This window comes from Onychostoma macrolepis, chromosome 12, assembly GCF_012432095.1.
Source record: "Onychostoma macrolepis isolate SWU-2019 chromosome 12, ASM1243209v1, whole genome shotgun sequence".
Lineage (NCBI taxonomy): Eukaryota > Metazoa > Chordata > Actinopteri > Cypriniformes > Cyprinidae > Onychostoma > Onychostoma macrolepis.
In genome coordinates, this window is record NC_081166.1 from 26,795,355 (window position 1) to 26,821,884 (window position 26,530).

General features: G+C 35.6%; 2 protein-coding genes across 2 annotated transcripts in view; both read left to right on the forward strand.

The window, feature by feature from the left end:
- Positions 1-936: 936 nt before the first annotated feature.
- zgc:163073 (uncharacterized protein LOC100037358 homolog) lies at positions 937-2,554 on the forward strand. The gene is made up of 5 exons (XM_058794463.1): positions 937-1,073; positions 1,152-1,301; positions 2,022-2,195; positions 2,358-2,435; positions 2,526-2,554. The coding sequence occupies exons 2-5, from the start codon at positions 1,199-1,201 to the stop codon at positions 2,552-2,554; spliced, it is 384 nt and encodes a 127-aa protein (XP_058650446.1). The 5' UTR covers positions 937-1,073; positions 1,152-1,198.
- A 5,624-nt stretch (positions 2,555-8,178) lies between these two features.
- The window catches only part of LOC131550757 (mucin-2-like), a 49,376-nt gene continuing 31,024 nt past the window's right edge, over positions 8,179-26,530 (forward strand). Inside the window, exons 1-3 of the mRNA XM_058793133.1 lie at positions 8,179-8,667; positions 8,751-8,875; positions 25,839-25,951. The gene's annotated coding sequence lies outside the window, so the exon portion shown is untranslated. The remainder of the gene's footprint in view (positions 8,668-8,750; positions 8,876-25,838; positions 25,952-26,530) is intronic.

Here is a 26,530-nt window from a genome sequence, read left to right on the forward strand (position 1 = left end):
GTATTTCATTTTACTCAGGTATCCGATGGCCTGGATTGATGTGCCCACAATAATGGTTGACGTCTATATTTAAATGTGTACGTACAGTAAAAAGACTAAATTATAGATTCTAAATCAAGATTATCACTTTATTGACAAGCATTTGGCAATAAAGTTCAAATGAGGCACAATGATAAAATGTTTTCAAAATAAAAAGTCCACATGTTTAAAATTGAGATGTACTGACACTGAAATTCATGGGAAAAACCCCCACACTTCACTAAAGCTAAAATAACAGCAAGATTAAAACAAGTCGGACTCTTTTAAGAAACTCACATGTGTGCTTTTAAAGAGAAAGCGCATTCCATCACTATTCAATTAATGCTAGATGAACTTTTAAAAGATGTAAACAGTTAAATATCTAATATTGGTCTATAAATGTTCAATATCAGCCAATACAGAAAAGAAAAAAAAATCCTTGTCAATAACCAAAATGGTGCAGACACAGCACAAATCCGCAATGCAAAAGGTAACTATTTCATTTCAAATATTTTCATTGCTGGATCACTTCTTTTGATTAAACGGCACATTTTGCTAAGTGGTTGTAATTGCCTGGACATGTACTATACAATATACTGCTTCATGGCTGGATTCCAGTAGATGTTCTATTCATGGATCTACATGCACCTGCTACTGAGCTATGAGGTCTTCCCACTCACCACTGTATTCACACACTTCCTAAGTTAGACTCCCCAGGGAGAGAGATATGGATGATATGATCTCATAAACAGACTGTGTGCTTTGAGAGGAGATTATTCGTGGTGCCAGGAAAAATGATGGCAGAACAACTGCCAGACTGTTATTAAACACATGATGCTAACATCTGTGCAGTAGTACATGGCAGAAGATCAGGAATGAACAAAAATGCAAGAATGCATTTCATGTGTGAGTCAGCACTAAACGACTATGTTTAATTTTATATATTTTACTGATGACTGCAAATTTCAAGTCATAAATGTCTACAAAAATCTAAAAAAACAACAACAACTCTTGTTCTGAGTTTCAGGGTAATCTCAGTGCTGAACAGCTTGAAGGTAAGGAACAGCCTAAAGAGGTCATTTGATCAACTTAATTGAAAATGAACTCACTTAATGTCATTTCATGTTATACAGAGTTCAAAGAAGCTTTCCTGTTGTTTGCCAGGACTCCCTCGGGGGAGATGAAGATTTCACTAGCTCAGTGTGGAGATGTGATGAGAGCTTTGGGTCAGAATCCAACCAATGCTGAAGTTTTGAATGTTCTTGGGAAACCAAAGCCTGAAGGTAGTCTCACAGTTGGGAAAATAAAACAGCTGTTGTGACTTTTAGACTCAAAGGTCTGAAACGGTTGTGTTAAACAAACAAAGGAGACATGCAAAATGTGCAGTGTTTGGAGCTCTAGGAACATGGTTGAGATCCACAGGTCTATAAAATGGCCCAACTATTGCTTTCCCAAGTCCCACCGGATCCTACAGGAGCAAACCAAGGGAAAGACTTAACACATATGTCACAGAGATTACTGGGGTGTTGATTGCCACAAATGTCAAAGATGTCAGTGGCAGTTAAGTTCTCTGTGACATTTGCAAGCCATTCTCTGAATATTGAGATCCAGTTAATTCTCATTATAATGGCTCACAAAGTCAAAGTGCCATTCTAATCACAGGAATGCATTGGGACACCTCAACACAACATAAACATAAGCAAAAAATGCTCATGGTGACAAAGTACACTAACTAAATATAACATTTGCTTTTTGCAATTGTGTGCTATTGAAACTTAAAGGGATAGTTTGCATTCATTTTCATGTTATCCCAAACCCTTTATTTCTTCCATGGAGCCTAAAAGAAGTCCAAACAATGACAGTCAATGGAGGCCATTTGAATTTTTTGGTTTTCGGTGAACTATCCTTTTAAAGAATGATTTTTTTTTTTCACTCTCTCTCAGATTGTTGAAAAAAAAAATTAATAATTTACTAAATTGGTCTATTTAAATTGTGTCATTCAGATATGGAATCCAAACTGATCGACTTTGAGACTTTCCTCCCTATGTTTCAACAAGTTTCAAAGTTTACAGAAAGGGGCACATTTGAAGATTTTGTGGAAGGTCTTCGGGTCTTTGACAAAGAAGGCAATGGAACAGTCATGGGGGCTGAACTCCGCCATGTGCTCGCTACTTTGGGTATGGAATTAATGAGAGAATATGTGCCAAATCCCCCCAAAAAATTATATTTGACCACTGGTTGTGGTCAAATGTTGAAAATTGAGAGCTTAAAATGTATTATCTAGTTTTTTTTTTTTTTTCATTTTTATTTTTCTCATTGGAACACTGGCTCAATTTCAGGTGAGAGATTGTCTGAAGGTGAAGTGGATCAGTTGCTGGCAGGGCAAGAGGACACAAATGGTTGCATTAACTATGAAGGTAAGAGCTGTTACTCAAGACTTCCCTCTACAGACAAAATTAATGACATGAAGGTTCCCATTGAATTAATCTTGACGTTATTTATCCAAGCTTTTATAAAACATGTCATGACTGGCTGAGGGAACTCTTCTGGTAAGTTAATCTAAACCAGGGCTTCCCAACATTTTGCTACATTTTGCTAGTACATTTTAAACTTTAATTAACAATACCTATATCTTTTCTGTTGGCCTAGGTCCAGTACCCTCACATGCACGTCAGTGGTGGTTAGCTGAAGGTCATGTGTGAGAATCGTCATCAGTGATTCATGATGTCATCGATGAATCATAAATAATGCAACATGTTTTTGTAACAATTATACAAATGATTAAAATCAGACTGTTCTTCAACCAACACTGTGAAGCTGTTTTATATCAAGAAAAATCATCTGTGCAACAAGAGGAGGCAAAATGCTAATTCCAACTCTGTATAACTCACGATGCAGTGGTCGGCTGAAAAATTTAGTCTGTCCCAAGAGAGGATCAACACAGCTGTCAGCAGATAAAACTTTGACTTTGGTTTAGCTTGTGCACCCGGTTTGCTCTAATCCTCAAATGTCAGGAACTTTTACCAGGCACATGATAAACCCAGACTCTTTGCCACTAGACCTCTCTCAAAGGACTTTACTAAGAAAAACCTTGTGCTGTAGCCAAGTGTTACATTCACTAAAAGGATGCAACATTGAGCTGAGCTGATTTACAGCACCTCACACTGAACAAAAGGGTTGAGTGACCAGTCAAGTGATTACTGGAAAGATATGAATCAAGTACAAAGTTATTTGTGAGTGTGTTGTAGGGAAAATACCAAAAATTGTGTTGTGGGGATGTCACGCCCCATCTAGGGGTAAAGGACGCAACATGGAAAGAGAGATTGGAAGCAAGGGACATTTTTGGGAGTTTTAATGGTATAAACAAAAGGAAAATCCAGCACGCAAATACAGGGAAATTTCTTCGGGAGCTGACTCAGACAAAATAACTTTCTTTTTTAATAGCCACTTTCCTAAACCCTCACAAAAGAAAATAAAAATAAAAATACAATATACTACTCTAGCTCCCTAATCAAAAACAGTCCAAAAAGAGGTTACAATAAGCAAAAAGGTGGCGTCAGTCTCCCTACTTTCCCAAGACTTCTCTATTTACAATTATATACAAATTATCTACAAAGTTAAGCAAGCAAACTTGCAATCCAGAACAGTGTCAAAAATCAGACAATTCCGTCAAATACAAAACAGCGTCACTTTCAGAGAACAAACATAATCACAGGGCAAACTTGAGTTGATCAGTAGAGCCCCTGGGCACAAACACCAACAAATATCAAGTTAATTTATTACACAAGAGCATTAAAACTACAAGTTTTAAATTATATCTACAATTACAGAAAATCTGGGATGCTGTGTAAATGATTTGCAATTCTCATAAACCCATATTTTATTCACAATAGTGCAAACATATCACATGTTTAAACAGAGGGAGTGTACCATTTTAATGAAAAAATAAGGTAATTTTGAATTTGATGGCTGCAACACATCTGAGAACTAAGGGGACCAGTCGCTGGAGTTTTTGCTGGAGGAATGTTGTCCCATTGAAATTACGATATTTAGGCAAGACCAGGGTTAGCTGTCACAGTGTTTGAATGGCAATTTCTGCATGGCTGTAAGCCTTGGCTATGAACAAACACACACACACACACACACACACACACACACAAAGCATATTGAATTTCTACATACCTTCTGACATTATATAAGGGTAATTTTTCATAATGGAACGTTTTTAAATCAGCTAAATAAACTAAAAACAATTACAAAACAATGAATGAATGAAACCGCAAAATTGTAAAATGTAAGAAAAACTATTGTTTCAGCCAACAAAAAGTTCTAAAAGATTTAATCTAAGAGGATACAACACGACAATTGTGGTGGAAAGCTGAAAATTTGCAAGATGAACTTTTCCACACTTTTCAGAAATAAAGGTACAAAAGCTGTCACTGGGGCGGTACCATTTCAAAAGGTGCATGTTTGTACCTGTACTTAAAATGTACATATTTGAACCTAATAGGTACAAAAGTGTACCTTTTGAAAAGGTACCACCCCAGTGACAGCTTTTGTACCTTTATTTCTGAGAGTGCATCCCTCAGTTTAATTCAGCAATTCAGTCTTTTCTTTTTTCTATATTTTTCTGTTTATTCTCATCTCTTAACAATTCAAGTTTTTAACCTTTTCTGGCCACCTGTTGACTCTTTCCTGCTGATTCAGAATGACACCCCAGATTTTATGCTACACTTAATTACATACTGTACAAATACATTCAGTTCCTCTTGTAGGCCTTATGTAGCTCTGCCCCTTTTCAGCACAGCGCTTGTCTTCCAGTTTGTATTTCCATATTTCCATAGCGTGAAAGTAAGGTCTTATGAATTTATGAATGAACTGCTCATTTTAAAAACTTCCCAGTCTACTGACATTTGTTAAGACATCCGCTTCAAACATGATAACTTTTGTTAGCTCTACAATAAGTAAATCCACTTCACCAGCTAATTACTCTTCAACAGTGGTTCTACAGATCTACCACAAAAACGGAAGTTCAAAGACCAAATTCTAAAGATGGTTGTGCACTTGTTTCTCTGGCACTTGAAAATACTTTTCCCTTCTTAAACAATGCTGAATCAGCAATTGAGATGAAATGTTAAAATTTTTATGAATGAGCAAATGTGAGACATCAGTAGTAGTCTAAAAGAACTCTTTCACACAATTTCTTTTTACCTGATTTCGTCTTCAAATCAGTTCAGTCTTGCAGAATCTATTCATTATATATATATATATATATATATATATATATATATATATATATGTAATATGTATTTTATATGATATATAGATATATTTTATTTTATTCATTATATAGACTTTATGACAGTTTATTCAGTTATTTACAAAACAGTTACAGAAAACATTCATGTACACTAAAAGTTTGGGATCAGTAAGTGTTTAAAAAAATTTAAGAGGTTTCTTCTGCTCATGAACACTGCATTTATTTGATCAAAAAAATTCTGTAAAAAGGGTAATATTGTGAGTATTACAATTTAAAGTATGCTTTTCTATTTTAATATACTTTAACCCTCTGAGGTCGGCCAATGCTATCTCACGACTAATTCGCATGTATTTTATGAGGTGGCAGATTCATACGACCTCACACATACGATATGGGGGCATGGGAAAAATCACGTGCCCCAAAACAAATGAGATGACATAAAAATGGCACTGCACAAGTAGCTACCTGGACAACACATCTCTCATTTTATAAATGAAAAACCATTGAACAGACAATAACTGTTCTCAGCTTCTTTTATTGTCCAAACAGACTGTGTGTGTGTGTGTGTAGCTTTTAAACTTTTTGTAAAAATTGTTCATGTTCTGACTTTCACCTGTTGCTGCAGAGATGGCTGCTGGTGTAGTCCTCACTGGCCCTCGCTGGCTGGCTCTGACCAGTGCTGCCAGGTTCAGGGCTGTTAATTTTCTGGCCAACTTGACCCTGCCTGTGCTACCTGTCTTTGACATGTGCTGCGTCCCAATTCGCCTACTTATACTATGCCCTAAAAGTATGTACTCGTTTAATTTGATTTCATACCCTACTGGAGAGAAATAAAGAAGCACATCGCGGGTCTTTCACGCCGAGAACTCTGCTCATGTGTTTGCATAATGATGCATTTAAAAGTTAATGACCAAATGTATCATTATAAAAGTTCACAGTGTTGCTGCAGATGAAATATGACGTGGATAACATTAAATTAATATTTTTTAATCAGGTTAGACATTGATTATTTATCACTCAAATCACTTTCTCTACCTGTCCGTTAGTCTCGCATATCCGCCATGTTTGTAGTTTTTTTTTAACACGTTTTATGCGTGTTTGTAGTTCTGATCGATTCCTCTGCACTTCGAATTCTAGCCAGAAGTAGTAGACCATCCGGGAATCTTTGGCATACTTTTTTAAACATACTATTATTTGGGACATACTAATTCTATTTTCGAATACTATTTAGGACGGATAGTATGCGAATTGGGACGCAGCAATGGTTTCTTCTTGAAGAAACCTTGAATGTATTGCTGCTGTGCCTGACTTCATCCCCTTTTCATTTTTTCCCACAAAATTCTTTCTAAAAATAAACAAACCTCTAACTTAATCATCAATATTACACAAATAGTATATTTAATAGCCATATTTACATCTGTTTAAAGACAAAACCATTTAAATGTGAGGCTGTTCTTGGGACATTGCAAACGAACCAAAAAAAAAAAAAAAAAGACCACCACGCAAAAACGTGTTTTACTCAATAACACAAACAGGTGTTTACTATTTTTCTTTCTCTATATTCACAGGACACTTCAGCATTCTCACTGCTACCCAGACTCACCAGAGCAGCATGTTTATTTGAACACACACTGCACTCATCTTACACTGTTGTCAAGATGCACTGTTTGCCCTGAATGTCTTTATTTGCACTGTCTCTTTGTACAATTGAATATAATTCAAATGGTATGTCCAGACTCCAAGGTATATGTAAAATATATGCATAGATTTAGATTATGTATAGGTATATAGTTGTTGTATGATTGTAGATCACTGGCGAACCAGGAAGAACCATCTCCATCTACAGTGGTGGCCAAAATTATTAGAACGCTAGTATTTTCACCAGCTAAAAAATGGTTTTAAGTCAGTTATTTCTATCTTTTGCAGTAGTGTGTCAGGAGGAAATATCAGTTTACATTTCCAAACCTTAATTTTGCCATTAATTGTATTAATCCAGTCAGATTTTGTCTGACAACAGCCAGTGCTCCACACAGAGATCTGATCTGTTCTTCTTCAGGGCCCCCAAAGTCCCTCAGACCCCAGAGGGTTAAAATATAATGTATTTATGTGGTGGAAAAGCTGAATTTTCATCAGCCCCTGCAACACTCTTCAGTGTCTCATGATTCTTCAGAAATCATTGCAAAAATCTGAATTTTTTTTCCAAGATTCTTTGATGAATGAATAACTAAAATCACTATTTTTAATAAATGTGTTTCTTTTGAACTTTTTATTAACCAAAGAATCCTGAATAAGCAGGATCATGTGACACTGAAGGCTGGAGTAATGGCTGATGAAAATTCAACTTTGTATTGCAGGAATAAGTAGTTATTCTTGGCAACAGTACATTTTACACAAAATAGTGTGTAGCCTATAGAGGGTTGCAAAAAGTGTTGTTTACATAAAATAAGGTGTTCATCAATGTTGTTCAACCGATGTTGTTTATTGTCTGTTGGAAGTTTCACCGCACATCGCAAACGCCAGGTAGTAGGAATATTGTGGATGTTATTTGTCAATACCACAATTATCAATTAAATCATTTTATATTTTTTTTAAATAACCAAAGAAAGTAGCCTGAAATTAAAGAATGTAACATACATAAAAGCCTATATTACAAACTTATTTAAACAACGTGTTTATGTAGGCTACGACAAAGTAGTAAACAGTAATCTCAACTATAACAGCAAATTTAAGTCATTAAAGATTGGGTTACATGAAAATAGATTATAATTATAATAGATGAAAATAGATAGGCTAATTATGAAAATCTAACCGGCATGCACTGCGTCGAGGCAATCGCCGATTGGTCTGCTTAGTAGATAAATAGGCCCTGCTGTCTTCCAGTACAAGCTTGGCCTTGGTACTTGGGTCGTTTACGCGGGAGGTCAATGAGGCTTGATTTAAAAAAAATAATATTTTTTTTCTGGCTTCATGACATGTCATTATCATGCACGGCCCTGAAATGAAGTGGAACATGAGTTTTAAGATAATGATAGCGTTACTGATAAATTGGGAATTTGTAATATTGACATTAGCCCATTTTAACAAAGACAATGCAGATGTCGAAAGAAATCGATCAAATGAGTCGCTCAAAGCACAGCAGTCTCCCGCGGACGTGGAGAGGCTGTATTTGAGAGCCGCTGAAGCTCATGAAGATGACTGTGAACGATATCTCAACTCTTCAGCGTTTTCAAGGGATCCAGCGGACGACTCCACGATCCAGTCCACTTTCAAATGCCATGCATGCGAGGACCACGGGTTGGTTAATAATGCGGACCAAAACGGTGCGAATCCCTCGCAAAAGGACAAATTTGAGGAGCTTCTCAGAGGACCTGTGACTTGGCGATTCTTGAGTAAGAAGTTAAGCTGCTTCTAATACTATTCGTGTTTCAAAATGATTTTTGTTATAATAAAATCCGCTTATTCCTTCATTAAGGAGATCAACAGAATTTGAATGGAGCCGTGGTGTCTGACGACTCTCAGCCCGTGTTTACTTGTGGCAAGGAACACCTTTGGATCAAGTTTTCTGAGACGGGCACTCAAATCCACGCTTGATTACCAGTGAGTACTCCTGAATATTTACTCCGACTTATAAAGAGGCAAAGGGAAATCGATTTGAGATTTGTTCACAAAGTATGAAGTTTTTATTTATGTATCTTTCTATTTAATTTTGGCGCTAACTTGGGAGAAGATGGAATGCGTTTCAGATCCGCGCCACCGCCACGTGCGTCGGCTTTTAGAGTGAAACCTGCTGCGGTTTGTGTAATTGATTGAAATCAAAGAACAAAAGAAAAAGAGAAAGCACTCACTGGTCTGATTAACCTTAGTAGCTTGAATAAAGAGGAATCTATATTCAATTAAATTTTTGCCAGTGTTGGGCAAGCTACTTGGAAAATGTAGTGAGCTAAGCTAACAGTTACTCATTAAATGAAGCTTCACTACACTAAAGCTACAGCCCTGGGAAATGTAGCAAGCTAAGCTACAGCAACATGGAAAAAGTAGTTTACTACGTATAAGCTATTTAATATATTTTTTTTTTTATATATATATTGAACCAAAATCATACCAAGTCAATGCTCTCTCAGTGATCAATAAAACTGTCAGTCAAGCAGATAGACAGGCACAATAGTTCAGTTTAATTGTTTATTCAACAACTGTTGCAAACCAATTTGGCAACAACAATCAGTATCATGTACAGGGCTGGATTTACTGTACCTCGTATTGCATTTTTGCTGTCGGCCAGAAACCTCCTATTGGTAGTTGGAATTGTGGCTTTATTGTATACAGCTGCATTTATATAAATGGTAACACTTCACAATAAGGTTAACATTAGTTAACCAGTGTAGTTAACATGAACTAAGAATGAACAATACTTCTGCAGCATTTATTAATGTTAATTTCAACATTTACTAATGCATTTAGTTTTTCTCAGTCGCTTTGGTGCATTTCTTAGATCAGAAATGAAATTCTCAAAACTACTTGTTCAACCTCCACATCATCTAGTGCACATGATAAAAGCAGTTTCTCATTCTTTTGAACAAGTTGCAGTTGCTACATTCATGCAATCGATTATGTACATTTGTCTGCGTTTTCCTACATTATCAGTTATCAATGTCATGTTGCTCAATGTATTATATAGTTCTCTGTGCTATAGTCTTACCCCTCAAAACAACTAGTCATTAGTTCAAGTCATTAAAGGGGTGGTTTATTGCAATTTCACTTTTTTAACGTTAGTGTGTAATGTTGCTGTTTGAGCATAAACAACATCTGCAAAGTTGCAGCGCTGAAAGTTCAATGCAAACAGAGATTGTCTTTTAAAGTTCTGGAAGTTTAATGCCTACAAAAACGGCTGGTAAGAGACTACAACTAACTACTTCCCGGGTCTGATACGTCACTGACCCAGATAAGCCCCGCCCTCAGGAACATGTAAGAAGGGGGCGTGGCCATGCTGTGCTGCTTTAGAGAAGAGGAAGAGGAAGAGAAAACTAGGGGTGCACGTAAAAATCTATTCATATATGAATCACGATTCTGTCTGCTAACGATTCTAATGGATTCACAAGTTTCAAAATCAATGTTCTAAAGCAGCAGTTCTTAATACTGTTCCTCACGTCGCCCTGCTCTGCCTCCCTCCCCTCTCTCTCTCTCTCTCTCTCTCTCTCTCTCTCTCTCTCTCATTCAGATCCTGTTCCTCACGTTGCCCTGCTCTGCCCCCCTCTCTCTCTCCCGCTCTCATTCAGATCGTCAGATCAGCTCCATTTTCACATAGCAATGAGAAGCGTTATACATGGACGCGTGTGCGGTTGCCGTACTGTATTAAAGCTTTAATCAGAATAAAACCGTATATTAAAAGCTAACATAAGTAGTAGCATTATAACAGCGTATCTAAACGTATGAGACAAGAAACAAGCAAACATACCATTAAGAGCCGTGCTTGCACAGGTTCTGCACGATCCTCTTCACTAATATCCTCTGCGTCTCAATTGGGCTCAAATTGATAAGCAATATAGACGTTTCTATATTGTTATAAATCATTGTTTGCAATACAACTGGAGCACATGCCGCTGAGCTGAGGGGCGGGACATTTAGACGCACGCTCAGCGGTTTAGTGAATCACAACGCACTGAGCCAGCTAACCAATCAGAGCCCATCACGTAATTCTGAGGGAGGGGCTTCATAAAAACAGGAAGTAATCGAGGCGTTGTCAGAGAAGGGACAGAGCGATGTGGAATAAAGGTAAATTATATGAAAAATAATGCGTTTTTAAAAAAATGAAGCATGAACACATGTTAGACTGCACCCCATAAACGCAATCAAGCCTACAAAAAAACAAAACAAAAAAAAAAAAAAGTAAACCACCCCTTTAAATGCAAAATGGTTGATCTAGTTGTCATAAATGGTCAAGCATATTTTATACACATTTCTATTAGTCTTTTTGTAAATTTGCCATGTGCAGGTGAATCTTGACTTTCACTAATGAAGAGAATGTAGCTCAACCAATGATAAATCAGTTCTCTGAAATTCCTCATACAGTGCTGCATGCAAAAGCAAAGCTCTGCCTGTGTTTGCCTTTGTAATTTTGTATTTTATTTATTGTATTTATATGTATTTTGTATATGTTCATTGACAAATAGTTAGGCTACTTTTGAGAGATGAACTAAAGATTTTGAATAAGTTACAGGCTTTTGCAGGTAATCCATTGTGTGGTGCTGTTTGTACAAATTGTTTTGAGAAATGCACATGCTTTGCAAATATTACAGATGATTCGAGAAATGCACCAAAGTGACTGAGGAAAAACTGTGAAATCAAAAGTTGTTTAACATTAGTTAATGCACTGTGAACTAACATGAACTACCAATGGACGACTGTATTTTCATTAACTAACATTAACAAAGATTAATAAATACTGTACATGTATAGTTCATTGTATGCTCATGTTAGTTAATACATTAGCTAAGGTTAATGAAAACTTATTGTATAGTGTTACCATACAGATGTAACAGGCTACATTTATTTGCGTTATGTCATTATTAACATTTCACCAAACACCCGTCCTTAACGCCACAAAGGCAGTACGTGCATAGCATTTACATTTTCATGAACTTGCAGGTCATAAAGTTTTGTCACTATGTGGGCGCTCAGTTTTTTTTGTTATTTGGCCGAAGTATCACATTGTAAAAGATTTGGAGCTTCGCACAAGCTATGTAGTGTTTGAGTAAACAAAAAGCTGTACTTATTCAATCAACAGTTCTTTATTTACCTTCAGACAGCAAACAAGCTGAGATGCTCTAAACTGTGTGCCACACTTCATTCACGAAAGGGGCGGGAGGAATGAGGTTTGACTGACAGTTTGAGGAGCCAATGGCGTCACGAGGTTTAGTGAACACATTAGCTAACGTTAATGAAAACCTATTGTATAGTATTGCCATACAGATGTAGGCCTATAGGCCTGGTTACATTTATTTGCGTTGTTACATGTCATAATTAACATTTCACCAAAAACCTGTCCTTAACGCCACACTTTTACTGATCTAGGATCAGTGATCCGTAGCAGTTATATTTCTGATTTGAGCTTGAACTTCTGAATGTTTTGGATAATGTAACATTAGCTTTTGTTGACGCTACTGTGCTACTTGATCAAAAAAAAGTTTCGCTACTGAAAAGCTATTTGCTTCAGAAAACAGCGACGCTACCACCACGCTACTGAGAAATGTAGTTAAACTAGTAGCGTCACTGCTTGTAGCGACGATACTGCCCATCACTGGTTTTTGCATATACAATTTATAGCTTGTGGAATTTGTTCACTTAAAAGCTATTCAATTTTTAAAAAAAGTGGCTTTCAGTTATACTGTAATGTTGAATAGCTATAGTTGAGGAAAATAATTTTTGTAGAGACATCAGTAGTAGTGCTGTCAATCGATTAAAAAGTCACATTTTTTTTTTTCTGAAATTAATCATGGTTAATCCCACCTAACATTAAAGTTTTTAAATACTTTCATATTGCAATTTCACATTCAATCTTCAAATTATTTTAGAAACAAAGACCAGTATATTTTTAACGTTTAATGGCATCTTTTTTTATGATTGAAGCGAGTATCACAGATACAATACTGCTTCCCCCTAGCATTTAACCATTGACTGTAGCCTTTCAACATTACAGTATAATTGATTCTATCAATTTAAACATCTATTAGACTATATAATAGATCCAATATAGTTACACGTATTTTCGTTCTCTGTGGTTTTCGTTCACATAAGACATAACTTGTGAGGGTTTACATGAATAATCACCAAGTGCTGCATTGACACATTTTTGCATTTATCTGACCATTTAGGTGTGCACCTTAAGTGCACTGCTGGAAAGAAGCTGAATGGGGCAAAATGATCGTTTTATCTAGAGGTTGACCGATATGGGTTTTTCTTTGGCCGATATTTAAAAATCGGGGCAGTCTATGGCAGATATGGCTCTTTTTTTTTTTTTTTTTTTTTTTTTTTTGGCTGATATGTTTGACTGATTTTCTCTTTTCCCCCCTTTATCTCATAAAAGAGCGTTTGAGTAAATGTTTATTGCAGGGTATGAGATGCTAGTAGTAGTTGCCTAATTCATAGTAATACATGGCTCAAAACTTAAGCACCTTCTAAAAACTGTTCTGAAGCATGCTTTTTGTTTGTTGACAGACACCAGTGTTTCCCACAGACTTTCAAATGCAAATTCATTCTCTGCCAGCAGGAGACGCTGTTGAAGCGGGAGATATAGTGGTTTCCAATCTGTAATCAAAAAAGCGCTGCGCTCATAAACGCTACTTTATCAGGCATTACAGGAGAGACTAAATGAAAATGATGTCAAAGCTTTTCTGAAGACTGTCGGTTCTTTTCAATTCTTTTCAGATACATTCATATGAAAACACCCGCACTACATTTTAACTTTGAAATGTGCAGTGCACCGTTTATTCAGCGACGTATAAGCCTTTTGGAAAATCTATTTGTGGCTGTCAGTTTTGATATTGTGACGATATAAATGCTACAGAAACTGAATAATCGGGTGTGTAACTTAAAACACTGCATATAGTCCTCACTGTATTAATCTAATATGAATGGATTCTTAAAGATCCAAAAGTAATTTAGTCAAGAGCAGTGAGTGATTTTCTCTGTCTTTTGTTGTTTGATTGAAAGCCATTTTGCTTTGTATGCAAAGTATGCTTTGGTTTTTATGTATGCGAGAGTTGATGCAATTTTTGTCACCAGAATATTACAGGCGTACTCATGCACAGAGTTTTTGCACTATTCAGTTTTTCCACATGGTGGCAGCACTGTCACGGGCTGCTGTTTTACAGTGGAAAGATAAACTAAAGAAATGGAACAACAACAAAATATCGGAGACTGCAACAACAGCAGAGACCCGCATTGACAAGCGCTTGTGTGAGAGGGTTATGAGAGCCACAAGTTTAGTTTAAAGAGTACAAATAAATTTTTATTGGACATTACTTGTGGTGAAAATAGAAACATACGGTTTTCACCCATCTATTTGTTAAAGGCAGTGTAGGTGATTTGGTTCAGAAACACTTTTTAGAATGCTGGTTGAAAGTCTCTTCACATCCCGTTATCGATTAAGTTAAATGGTAAAATTAATGATGTATAAGTATTTTCAACGGGCAGATTTTCAAATTCAAAAAATATCTATTGTGATTGTTCAAACATTAAGACTGTGTACACACATTTATATTGAAATTTTAAATTTAGTGATTGTAGTGTCTTTTTCATCTGGATGAATTGGCCGTAGCCTTAAAGGTGCATTGATAGAATGCATTGATACAATATCTTAAATTTGTTTTCTGATATCTACATAGAAGGTATGTGGCTTAGGTAAGGGCAAAAATTCTCCAGAAGTGGTTTTACATGTCCATTTACAACCCTAGGATTTGTCCCTAGAATGAAATGGTCTGTTATTACCTTATTTGGAAGGGTCATGAATAATAATGTTGAGCTGTGCTCTGGCTGTTTCACGGTGTGGCTCATTTCAGTAGCTCACACAGCAGGACAGAAACACAGGGAAAATATATATTTCAGTGCTTTCTCTCGCAGTTATATCGTTGGGTAATTATACTCAGTGGCGCCTGCAGGTATACGGCTGTACGCACTGTGCGTACCATGAGTGCTCAGACTGTCCTGAGATTTGCCCCGCAAACATTTCAGCAGTAAATTATAGGCCCGTTTGTCCCGTATTTGTCGACTGAACCAGCCATGCCATTAATAATGAATGTATCAGTCTTTTGCATGCCAAAGTCAATTTCTGCTTATAAACATTGCGTCAAATAGGAAGAGAAAATTGTGCTAAACGCGCACTTTCATAAGATCGGGTTAGACTACAACAATTAATTTGTAGCCTATTTTACAAATGGGAATACAACGAATTCATGACAATATTTTACATTCAAGCTACCTGTAAAATGTATAGTGAAAAGTTCTTTAAAATCATCTGGAATGCAATAAAGTAATTTTAAAGCTGTTTTGCTGCATGGATTAAAAATAGGCTAATAAATAATTCACATATCAGACAAAATTGCGTTGCAGAAAATCCTTAAAATTTTAAGGAAATTCAGAGCAGAGCAACAAAAATCAGAAAATATATAATCGGGCCTGTTTTAGGCTTTTCCTTATTTTTATATTTTAGACTGCGATGAAAAATGACTCGCCATCTCCTCATTGGACGTGCCTTTAGAGAGAAATGCATCTTTACGGTTTACATGATGAAAGGCTTTTTGTTTTAGATTTGAATTATTTCGTTTTAAAGTAGTAATTTAAAGCTTTCTATAGATATATTTATCATATTTGTGATTCAATTAGTTGAGTTTCGGTTCATCATTGTGAAGCGCAGAAGGTGGAATAGGAATTCAAGACGAGACGGCAAGCGCATGTTTTCCTATTTATTTTAATAAAAGCACAACGTTTTTTTGATGTTGTGAATGCACACAAACAACAGTAGACCCTTTACAGTTCCGAATGATGTATTACTCTTACCTTTTTATAAGCAAAAATTACGGCATATTTTAAGTTGTTTCCACTATCAAGAAAAAAATGCAAGTGACCGCTCTGGCGCCTCCATGTCCTGCAAAGTGCGCTTCAGCTTCCACTTCACACAAACTATTAGATATGCACCTAGCGCACATTTATATAGTTCAAACATTTAAACTAACATTGTGATATGCTTGAACTGTTTATTGAACTGATTTGAGAAGGCTAAATTGATCACTGTCTGCCGCTGGCCACTTGGTCGTTACTTAAAAAAAACAAAATAAACCAACAAAAAAAAAAACCCTTACAAATTTAACGAACAAAAAGTGCTTCAAACGTTTTTATAAATTAGCTTTATAAAAAACGAAATGAAATATAATCACTTTACCATTACATATGAATCCCCCCCTTACACAGTAAAACTCTGTGCTTACCCTCGGAAGAAATCCTGCAGGCCCCCCTGATTATACTGTATATAAAATGCGGGCATCATTACGACCTAAGACGACCCTACTTATAAGACGACCCCCCCCTTTTTCAAGATGTACCTTTCGGAAAAGGCTTTTTGAAAACCAAATCTTGTTTTAAGAAACATTTTTTTCTTAACCCTTGTGTATTCAAATTCACTACCCTTTCGTTATGTTTGGGATGAAAACATCCACTAAATTAAACTGCTGTGAAATTGTATCAGATAAATTTTTCACATTTTTTTGCATAAATCTGTTAATCAACCACAGTCCTGATCAAAACTAATAAATGTTAAAAAAAAAAATGCTGTTATACTCCATATAACTACATATACAAGCCAGAAACTAAGCTTTTGTTTTGCACAGGCCTATCTAAAGGGTTAATGGTGCTACCTGGTGATCAACAGTAAAAATTACAAATTTTACCTCTTCCCAACAGGGAAAACCACCAACAATCAAGAATGCATGATTATATGGTGTCATGGCTTTGTAATCAAAAAATGTCGTTATAATGGAAGTCAATGGGACAAAAACAGCCACGAACAGTAAATGAGGGAGAAAAAATTTAAATCTGATTCTGCACGAAAACTAACCAATGTTGTTACTAATCTTTGACATGCCCAAGACTGTGATAAAAGGTAAAAAAAAAAAAATCTAGTCCACAATCACTTTTTATATTGGAAAGTCGTTTTTTTTTTCAAATCGGTGACATTTATGAACTTGCCAATTAAAGAGTAAAAATCCTGGATTTTAAAAAAAAACATTTAGTAGTTTTGATCAGGACTTAGGTTGATTTTAATAGATTTATGCAAAAAAAATTTGAAGTGTTTATCTGATACATTTTTACAGCAGTTTAGTGGATGTTTTCATCCCGAACATAACGAAAGGGTAGTAAATTTGCCCACAGTGTATTGAGTTTTTGAAAATTTTCAAAGCATTTTCCAAAAACCATTCCATTTGCTGAAACGCAAAGAAAGTTGTGGCCAAATTAAGACTCAACAGCACCCCATAGTGGATGAAAATGTCCCCAACATAACACAAGGGTTAAATTTAATTTCAATATTGCATGTTTTTTTCCCATTTTAATTTTTGTTTTGAATGTATGGTAAATACTGGTAAAATGTACCAACAATCACATTTAAAATATACACTTTTTGATATACCATAAAAATAACAGGTAGTCCATCTGAATTATATAACATTTAGGCTATCCATCTCATAGCAGCCTAGCAAAATTTCATTATCAGTAGAAGTGAAATCTTATTGTAGCCTTTAAATCTGGGTAGGCTACTGTCTTGCGAGTTAAAATCGCTTGCAGAGGAAGTTTGTTCCCATCAGGCTAACGTAACAGTCACGACTCATGATGCTGTAAGCTTTTTTCTTTTTTCACTGGCGATCTTCTAATTACTACAACACACTACATATTTCTTGGCACACTCGTTTTGTGTATTTGGCGCCACCTATTGTTGTGGGTGTATAATTGACATGTCAAAGTCTAGACCCCGAATAGAAGACAACCGCTTTTTCTTTCAGATGTAGTTCTAAGAAAAAAACATCATCTTATATTTGGGTCAATACGGTAATATGCGGGGCATTGAAACCGCTTTCGAATACACGATTGCTTTTTACTTTCGCTTTCGAGATTTGCGATCGCACGTGCTCTGTGTAAACTACAGCGGCAGTACTTACCACATTTTACAAGATCAGATGCTTGTCAGTGGTGCTCAGGATCTGTAAATTATTCGCCATCATCCTCAGTCATCTCTCCTTACTTTGTTTGTGGTGAGTGAAATCTTATATACTGTAATGTAACAGGCTACCGCTAGCAAGAAGCTAACCATGTCCCTTTAGTGGCTCGCATTATTTTTAGAACGCGTTTTGTTTTCCTTGCCTTTCTGAATACAGACACCAACCCATCTCTGCACTTCACATCCCCTGCACAGCCTGGAACATAACATTTATTTCCATGATCTGACATTTTCGCTATTATCCTCACTTATTTCTTCACAGTACCTGCAGAAATTCTGATGATTCGGTTGGCGGCTGGCCTAGAACATGGATCGGTATATGCAAATGTTGGGGGCGTAACTATTAGTGATCCCCGACTGTAACGTTACAGTCAGTGTTATGTTCAGATTCGCCTAAGTTTCAGTGGTCTTTTGCTTGCATGAGATTTACATAAGGAGGAAACAATGGTGTTTGAGGCTCACGGTATGTCATTTCCATGTACAGAACTGTTATTCAACAATGCCAAGGTAAATAATTTTCCATTCTATGGCACCTTTTTAAAAAAAGTCATGTGGCGCGACCATGATTTATAATAAAATTAATTCATTTCCTTAACATGCTTAACATTAAGATCTCAGTAATTAAAAGTTTTTGCCATGAAAATAGCAAATGAAAAGATGCTGACATATAAAAAAATCTACTACTACTCCGTAATTAAAGTTTAGTAACAGCGTTTGTATTTTTGTAAATGATCATTTTTGTTCTATTGTAAACTGCATAAAACTGATAGTTTTAAAAATACCATTCGCTTAAACATACTGTAGCAGTGATTCATAATTCAAACACAGAAATTTTATTTTATTTTCAGTTTAATAGTTATTGCTATTATTGGTCGCACCACATGAGTGGTCGCTCCAAATGACACAAAGACCTTATGAAAAGTGCAGCACATGGCATTAACTGCAGCCATTTCTTTAGCCCCAGTTATTTCTGAACGTTGTCCAATCTTAGCTGCACAATTGACCTTTCGCCGGGAGTTTGATTAACAGGCAATCTGACCATTATAACTGGAGAGACCAATAGACAGGAGAGTAGATTAACTTTGTGGACTTGCTCTGTGATGTGTTTTTCACTGCATGAGTACGTGTTGCATAAAAGTGCCATGGTTTGTCGGACGTAGCAACAGTAAGCGGAGGCGGGTTTTTGCAAAGGGTCAGTTTAGAGTAGCAAGAGGTTGCTTCGCTTGCTGACATGAACATTTTTCTTACCGTAGAAAATTACATCTGGAGTTTGTATTTGACTACAGGGTTAGAATTAACATATTGCCTATTGCAAGTTTATTTTACATTGCTTGGCAGTGGAATCTGGAAAAATATATTAAAATGGTTAAATAATAAACTGCTAATGCATAATTATTAGTGTTGTCACTCGATTAAAAAAAAACAACTAATTGCACTTTTTTTTTTTTTTTTCTTAAATTAATCCCGATTAACTCCCTGGGGTCGACGGTTGCACCAGTGCGACCAGCTCCCTTTTTATTTTGTTTTTAAGATCAGTACGAAAGACACTAAAAATACTGTCAAACAAATAAGTGTTATACATCATTCGATACCATTAAGTGTTTACTTTTGTGTACACTCACAAATAACAAAACTTTGAGCTTTTGTAAAATAAAATAAAAACAAAAAGGGTGTGCTCGGTCTTCTCTGTCCCACCTAACACTAAAGTTTTTATAAATGCTTCTGCATTGCAATAATTTCACATTCAATCTTCAAATTAATGTAGAAGCAACACAGTACATTTAATATTTGTATAATGGCATCATTTTTTTTTTTATGATCCAAGTGGATGCTGCTCACTGGTGGTGGTTGAGGAGAGACCCCCCACATGATTGTAAAGCGCTTTGGGTGTATAGCAATACACAATAAAAGCACTATATAAATGCTTCATTCATTCATGACTGAAGGCCAGTATCACTGACACCAATACTACGGCTGCCTCTATGAAATTTTCCCTCCTAATGTTTAACCATTGACTAGCCATTCAGCATTACAAGAACAATCAATTTTAACTGCCGCTCCATCTGAAACCAGGTGATGCTTTCACCACGAATTTACTGCCAATCACGAAACCGGCTTTACTGACGAGATGCGCATAATTGACTTCGATTAATTGCACAGCCCTAATGTATATATGTCTATGTATGAGTAAAAATTCCTATCTCTATTTTTTTGGCTGATTTGCAGTATATGGTATATATCTCTGTATTTGGATTAAACAAATAAAGTGAATGTAAGCATGTAGGCATGTGCAAAAAAAAGGGTTGAAGTCACATTACATTTTAACAGCGTAACATTGCAATCTAAAAACAAAAATAATGCTTTTAAAACGGAAGTTACATTTTACTAAACTTAAAAATGAAAATAATAAAAAATCACTGACTAATTGCGTAAAAAGGCTATTTCCCCATTACACTTTATAGTTAGTGCTATCATACAAATACACTTACTTGTAGGTTTAAAATTCTGCATGTCGCATATTGACCAACTACAAATATTTAAGCGAAATATATATTTTAGGCAGTTATTGAGCTCCTGTTTCATTGCGTTCTGTTTGGCTCGCATGTTTGTGAAGTTTAGCGGAGAATCGCAAGGCAAAAGCTCTTCCCAGGTGAAAAACAAGTACACTTCCATAATGTACTTTAAAGTGCTCTCTTTTCATGCACTAACTTTGTACTTAACGGAACACTCCACTTTTTTTGGAAATAGGCTCATTCTCCAACTCCCCCAGAGTTAATAAGTTGAGTTTTACAGTTTTTGAGTCCATTCAGCCGATCTCCGGGTCTGGCGATAGCACTTTTAGCATAGCTTAGCATAGATCATTGAATCCGATTAGACCAGTAGCATCGCGTTCAAAAATGACCAAAGAGTTTCGATAGTTTTCCTATTTAAAACTTGACTCTTCTGTAGTTATATCGTGTACTAAGACCGGCGGAAAATGAAAAGTTGCGATTTTTTTTTTTTTCTAGTCCGATTTTGCTAGGAACTATACTCTCATTCCGGTGTAATAATCAAGGAACTTTGCTGCCGTACCATGGCCGCAGCAGGCGCAGTGATATTACGCAGCGCCTGAAAGTAGTCCCCAGCCAAGTACCTAGTTATAATATAGCTGGGGACTACTTTCAGGCGCTGCGTAATATCACTACGCCTGCTGCCGCGTCAAAGTTCCTTGATTATTACGCCGGACTGGGAGTATAGTTCCTAATCATATCGGCCTAGAAAATCGCAACTTTTCATTTTCCGCCAGTCTTAGTACACAATATAACTACAGAAGAGTCAAGTTTTAAATAGGAAAACTATCGAAACTCTTTGGTCATTTTTGAACGCGATGCTACTGGTCTAATCAGATTCAATGATCTATGCTAAGCTATGCTAAAAGTGCTATCGCCAGACCCGGAGATCGGCTGAATGGATTCAAAAACGGTAAAACTCAACTTATTAACTCTGGGGGAATTGGAGAATGAGCCTATTTCCAAAAAAAGTGGAGTGTTCCTTTAATATACTAAAAATTATCCTTTAGTACTTAAGAAACTTAAGATCTAAGTGTACTCAACTGTGCTTTTTTGAGACACCATGAATATGAACTAAAATGCACTTTTAACATACTATCGTTGTATTTAAAAAATGTATTTAGCTACCACTTGTAGTACACTTGAGTGTACTAGTGTATGGAAGATGGGTTCAAGTGTACTACAAGTGGTAAATACATTTTTTTAGTAACTCGACACACACAGTATATCAGTCTGCGAGTAAACTAAAAAATTTACTAGCTAATGGTGATTCAATTGCCAAGGTGTCCATGGAGGGTTGCTATTGAACACGCAGCAGTACACACAAAGTTATAGATTCATACTGCAGTAGTAAAAAAAAAAAAAGTGTATGACTTGGGTATGCAACATTGCATGACCAATGTTTCAACTAGGGCTGCTCGACTATGACAAATCAAAATCATGATTATTTTGGCCAATATTGTAATCACGATTATTTAACACGATTATAAGTGGGATATATGACAAACTTTAAATGAATGATTTATTTAAAAATGGCGATTAGGCTATATTTGAATCTAATCTTTAAAAAAAAACACAATCTTAACTGTAAGAATTAAATTTCATTTGTTACTTATTAAAGCTACAAAAAGTCCTTCAGTCTAGAGCAGCAAGTGATTTTGTCTGTCTTTTGTTGTTTGATATTAAGCACCCAGTTGAAAGCAGGAATATAGCCCCCTGCCACTGAGTCGCACCGATCCAATTTACTGTTACACAAGTATTTATATTCTCAACTGTTTACGTTCAATTACTACATAACCGACAAGAGTTTACGTGAATCACTAAGTGCCGCATTTTGACATTTTTGCGAGTTTTGACCGTTTAGGCGCGAAGTTGACTTTACATGTCTGTGTTCTGTTCCATCTCTGAGCGCTTACACAGAAATACTCCCGAGGAACAATGCAAGTTTCCGTTTAAAAACATGAATAAATCTAATCCACATTAATATCAAGCATGTCCCTCGATTATTGTATTTGTTCATAATCGTTGGAGGCCAAATCGAATAGGGCAAATTGCACAGCCCTAGTTTCAACACAATTGCAATGTGATTTTATACAATAGGGGTAACACTTTACAATAAGGTGTCATTTGTTAACATTAGTTAATGTATTAACTAACATGAACAAACAATGAACAGTGCATTTATTACAGTATTTATTAAACTTTGTTAATGTTAATGACAATACAGTTGTTCATTGTTTATTCATGTTAGTTCACAGTGCATTAACTAATGATAACAAACACAACTTGTGATTTTAATAATGCATTAGTAAATGCTAAAATTAACATTAACTAAGATGAATAAATGCTGTAGAAGTATTGTTCATTCTTAGTTCATGTTTACTAATGTTAACTAATGAACCTTATTGTAAAGTGTTACCACAATAGGAGTTCAATAAACAAGAAGTTAATATTAAGTGACTTATGTTTTAGACACACTATTGACTCTTTTTGCTCAATTTCACTGATGAAAATGATTCAAAGCCACAACCTAATCAAAGCCACAGCATAACTGTTTTGTGCCTCCAAGCAACATTGTTTCGTTACCGAATGAATCCATGTTTTTGTGCAAATCAAGTGAGTCAATGATTCAGTAACCCATTCATAAAGACAGTCACTTGCCTTGTTTCTGAATGAATCGGCCGTTTGAACAAATCTGTTGAATGGAAGACAAAATGACTTATTCAAATGGTCATTTTCTGCCAACTACTGGTTTGGTTTCATATTTAAAGCCATTGCATTTTTCCCAAAATTTCTTATTTTGTACATCTTATTTGTATGTTTAAAAATATTTAAAACATTAATCTTAAATTTAGGGATTCACGATATGAAAAATTTTAACTGATAATTAAGTCCTTCTCATGGCCGATACCGATAAGTTCACATTTTTATATTATTTTCATTACAATACATTACAAAATCTAAGATGCACTGACGAAACTATTTTAGTAGCTCTGGCCTAACTATAATGGCAAACATCAGTCCTGACTCTTCAAATGTTTTTATTTTGTGTAAGGCACCACAATACTTAATTGCAGATAAACCATAGTTCTGTTAAACCATTTCTGTTACTAACAACAAATTTATATTAGTGAACACACACCCGGAGCATCAAACAAGTCTGTGTAAATGCACCTAATGCCACTTCAGATGCGGCTTCTGTTTCCTACTGTGGAAAGATGGAGTTTGATACTTATTTCATTTGAATGGTAACAGCTCTATAGTTTCTTATTCTAACTGAAATGATTGAAACGATGTAAGAATTTGATGTGAAATGACACATTTAATAAGGTTAGTGGAAAAAAATACAATTTAAGACACAGTGGGAAATGATCTGTTTTGTTATATACAGCAACTCTTTTTTTGAGTCAATTATTTCTACCTCTGTTGTCACAGAACTTTTGAGTTGTTTAAATGAGGGAACATCTGTAACTTTGTCCAGATTGGGGGGTATTGTGTAATTTTTATCATGTTTTTTTTAAAGTATAGATTTTTGTTTATGCTGTCAACTTATAGTTTTTAGAAAGAAAATTGGAATCAGCAAAAATCTGTATCGGTAGGTTGCTTACAGAAAAATTGCAATCGGTGCATCTCTAGTTTTAAACTATTTTATGGTCAGACTCAGAACGACATTCTATTTTTTTTTTTTTTTTTTTTTTAACTTTACTAGTCATTTTTCCTTGCATAATATTTTTTAATAGAAAAAGAGTTCTTAGTTTCTGCGTGTTCGAATGAGTGATATTTTCAAATCATGAAACGGGGTTGTTGCCTGACTTTGACATCTATCTTCAGTCCAGTTTGCAGTGTAGGCTGCAATATTAATGTGACCTGTGCTGGCAAAATGAGTCGCAATGAGCAAATTTTCAAGAGTTATTTCTATTTTCATTTAAAAGACCTTAAAAATGATGTATGATTCATTGGAATCAGAAAAAAGTGATCTACATCCGTTTGAAGTAAACAATGTCAGCAAAGTCAGTTCTTAGAAAAAATGTTTTCTGAAGTTTCCAAAGTAAAATCACCTAGCCATGTTGCATCTTTTCCTCCAATTCCTTAATATTAATTACTATATTAATAAACACAATATAGCTATTTTTTTCTTTAAAAATAAGAGCACATGCAAAAAAACAGAACGTGTCAAAAACAATAGTGCATTACTTTTTAGTTTTCCATCTTAAAATCAAGAAAGAAAAACAATCAAATGTAAAAATCACTTCAGTGTTTATTACAAATAAATTTAAAACTACAAAAACTGTTCAGTGTAGAGCAGCAAGTGATTCTCTTTTCTTTTATTGTTAGATTAACATTGAGACAGACGGCCTATATATTAAGACCTACTGTACTGCACAGATCTAATGTTACATTAGAAGTGTTTCCCCAACAGTTCCCTAAACGTTCACTTGAGACATAAGATTGTTTGCGTGAATAGCCTACTTAAATCCTGCAATTCTGTATCAGGATTGCACGCTGGTGGAAGTGCCTTTGTGTGCGAGTTATGCGACGCGTGAGAAGTGAGCAGAGAAAAGTTACTCCTCTCAGAAACCATACAAATAAAGATGATTTTAGATGTTTAATTACAGTTTGGAGCATTGGGATTGCTAGACGGGGGCTTAATGAACTAATTTTTATGAAAAATTAAATATCGAATTTCAGGTTTCTTTCTCAAAATTAGCCTGTTTTACTATCAAAACCGTAACATCTGTAAAAAGTGTAAGGACTTCATTTTTATATGGCGAAATAATTATTCTGACCTTTTTAGGTTTATTAAAATGAACCATTGGTCTTCCATAGTAGCATACATTTAGATCATGAGACCCACAGTTAAAAACAATGCCATCTTAAAAATTTAACTATATGGTTTCTAGGTATTTGTATGAAAAACAGTAGTCTAAATACACTTAGTATAAATGCACAAACACTATAGCTTAATCACAAAAAAGCTGTATATTCCTTTAATACATGTCTATATTAATAATATAATTAAATTCTACGAGTATCCCGCATTTCTGCCACAATATCATGGTACAGTTAGTGTTACTACAGTAAATCCATGGTAAATGATGGCAATTTGCTGATTGAAAAGGCTCCTGACTGTGCACAGTGTTTCTCCTGTTTGTCAGCATCATTTTATCTGGCTTTAAACTAGTTTAAATCACTGAATCATTAGTTTTTTTTTTTGTTTTTTTTTTAATTAATTTTCAAATCTCATTTGCAGAGGCTGAATGGGCAGATACACACACACAAAAGCAGTGCCGATGCATCAGAAGGAATCATGGGCCATCAGTGCTGCTGAGGATCTATTTCAAAGACTGCTGTGCTTCAAACTGGGTAAGATTCTCTTAGAAGTACCATAAATGCCATGTTACTAATATTCATGAGTTGTCACCTTAACAGACTGGTCAATTCTTTCTTTGCTTTGCTCTGCTCATTTCCGTACTAGAAATTAAATTACATCAATCCCTTTCCATTTCTACATGTAAATTTAGGGCGTTTTCTCACAGTTCGTTTTAAAGGAACCAAACCCAGTTCACTTAAAGTGAACCCGAAAGGGAACCAGCCAAAAGTGACCCCAGTCCTTTTGGTGTTCACAGTATAGTGGACTCAAAAGAGAACCCGGTTCTTTTCTTGGCCCTCTTGATCTCAGATCCTTTCTTGTTCACACCACAACTTCATAAGAACCCAGATTCCAGTTTTCTGTGCAGCAGTGAAATGCTGGAGTCTGATCTGGAAAATCTGGAAGATGAAGTGGACCGGGAAGGGGGTGAGAAAGAGCTGGCAATCGCTGATCATGACACCGGTCAAGACATTGCAGAGCTTTAACAATGCATTTTAGTCAATCTTAAAATTAAAAGGGAGTATTATGTATAAAGTTAATTCAACTTGCTTTTTTCCTCAGATGAGATGGTG

Excerpts from the sequence above, each read along its gene's own strand:
- zgc:163073 (XM_058794463.1), top strand. The coding sequence starts at position 1,199 with ATGAAGATTTCACTAGCTCAGTGTGGAGATGTGATGAGAGCTTTGGGT. Across the intron at positions 2,196-2,357 it reads CCATGTGCTCGCTACTTTGG|GTGAGAGATTGTCTGAAGGT; the intron begins GTATGGAATTAA and ends GCTCAATTTCAG. Across the intron at positions 2,436-2,525 it reads TGGTTGCATTAACTATGAAG|CTTTTATAAAACATGTCATG; the intron begins GTAAGAGCTGTT and ends TATTTATCCAAG.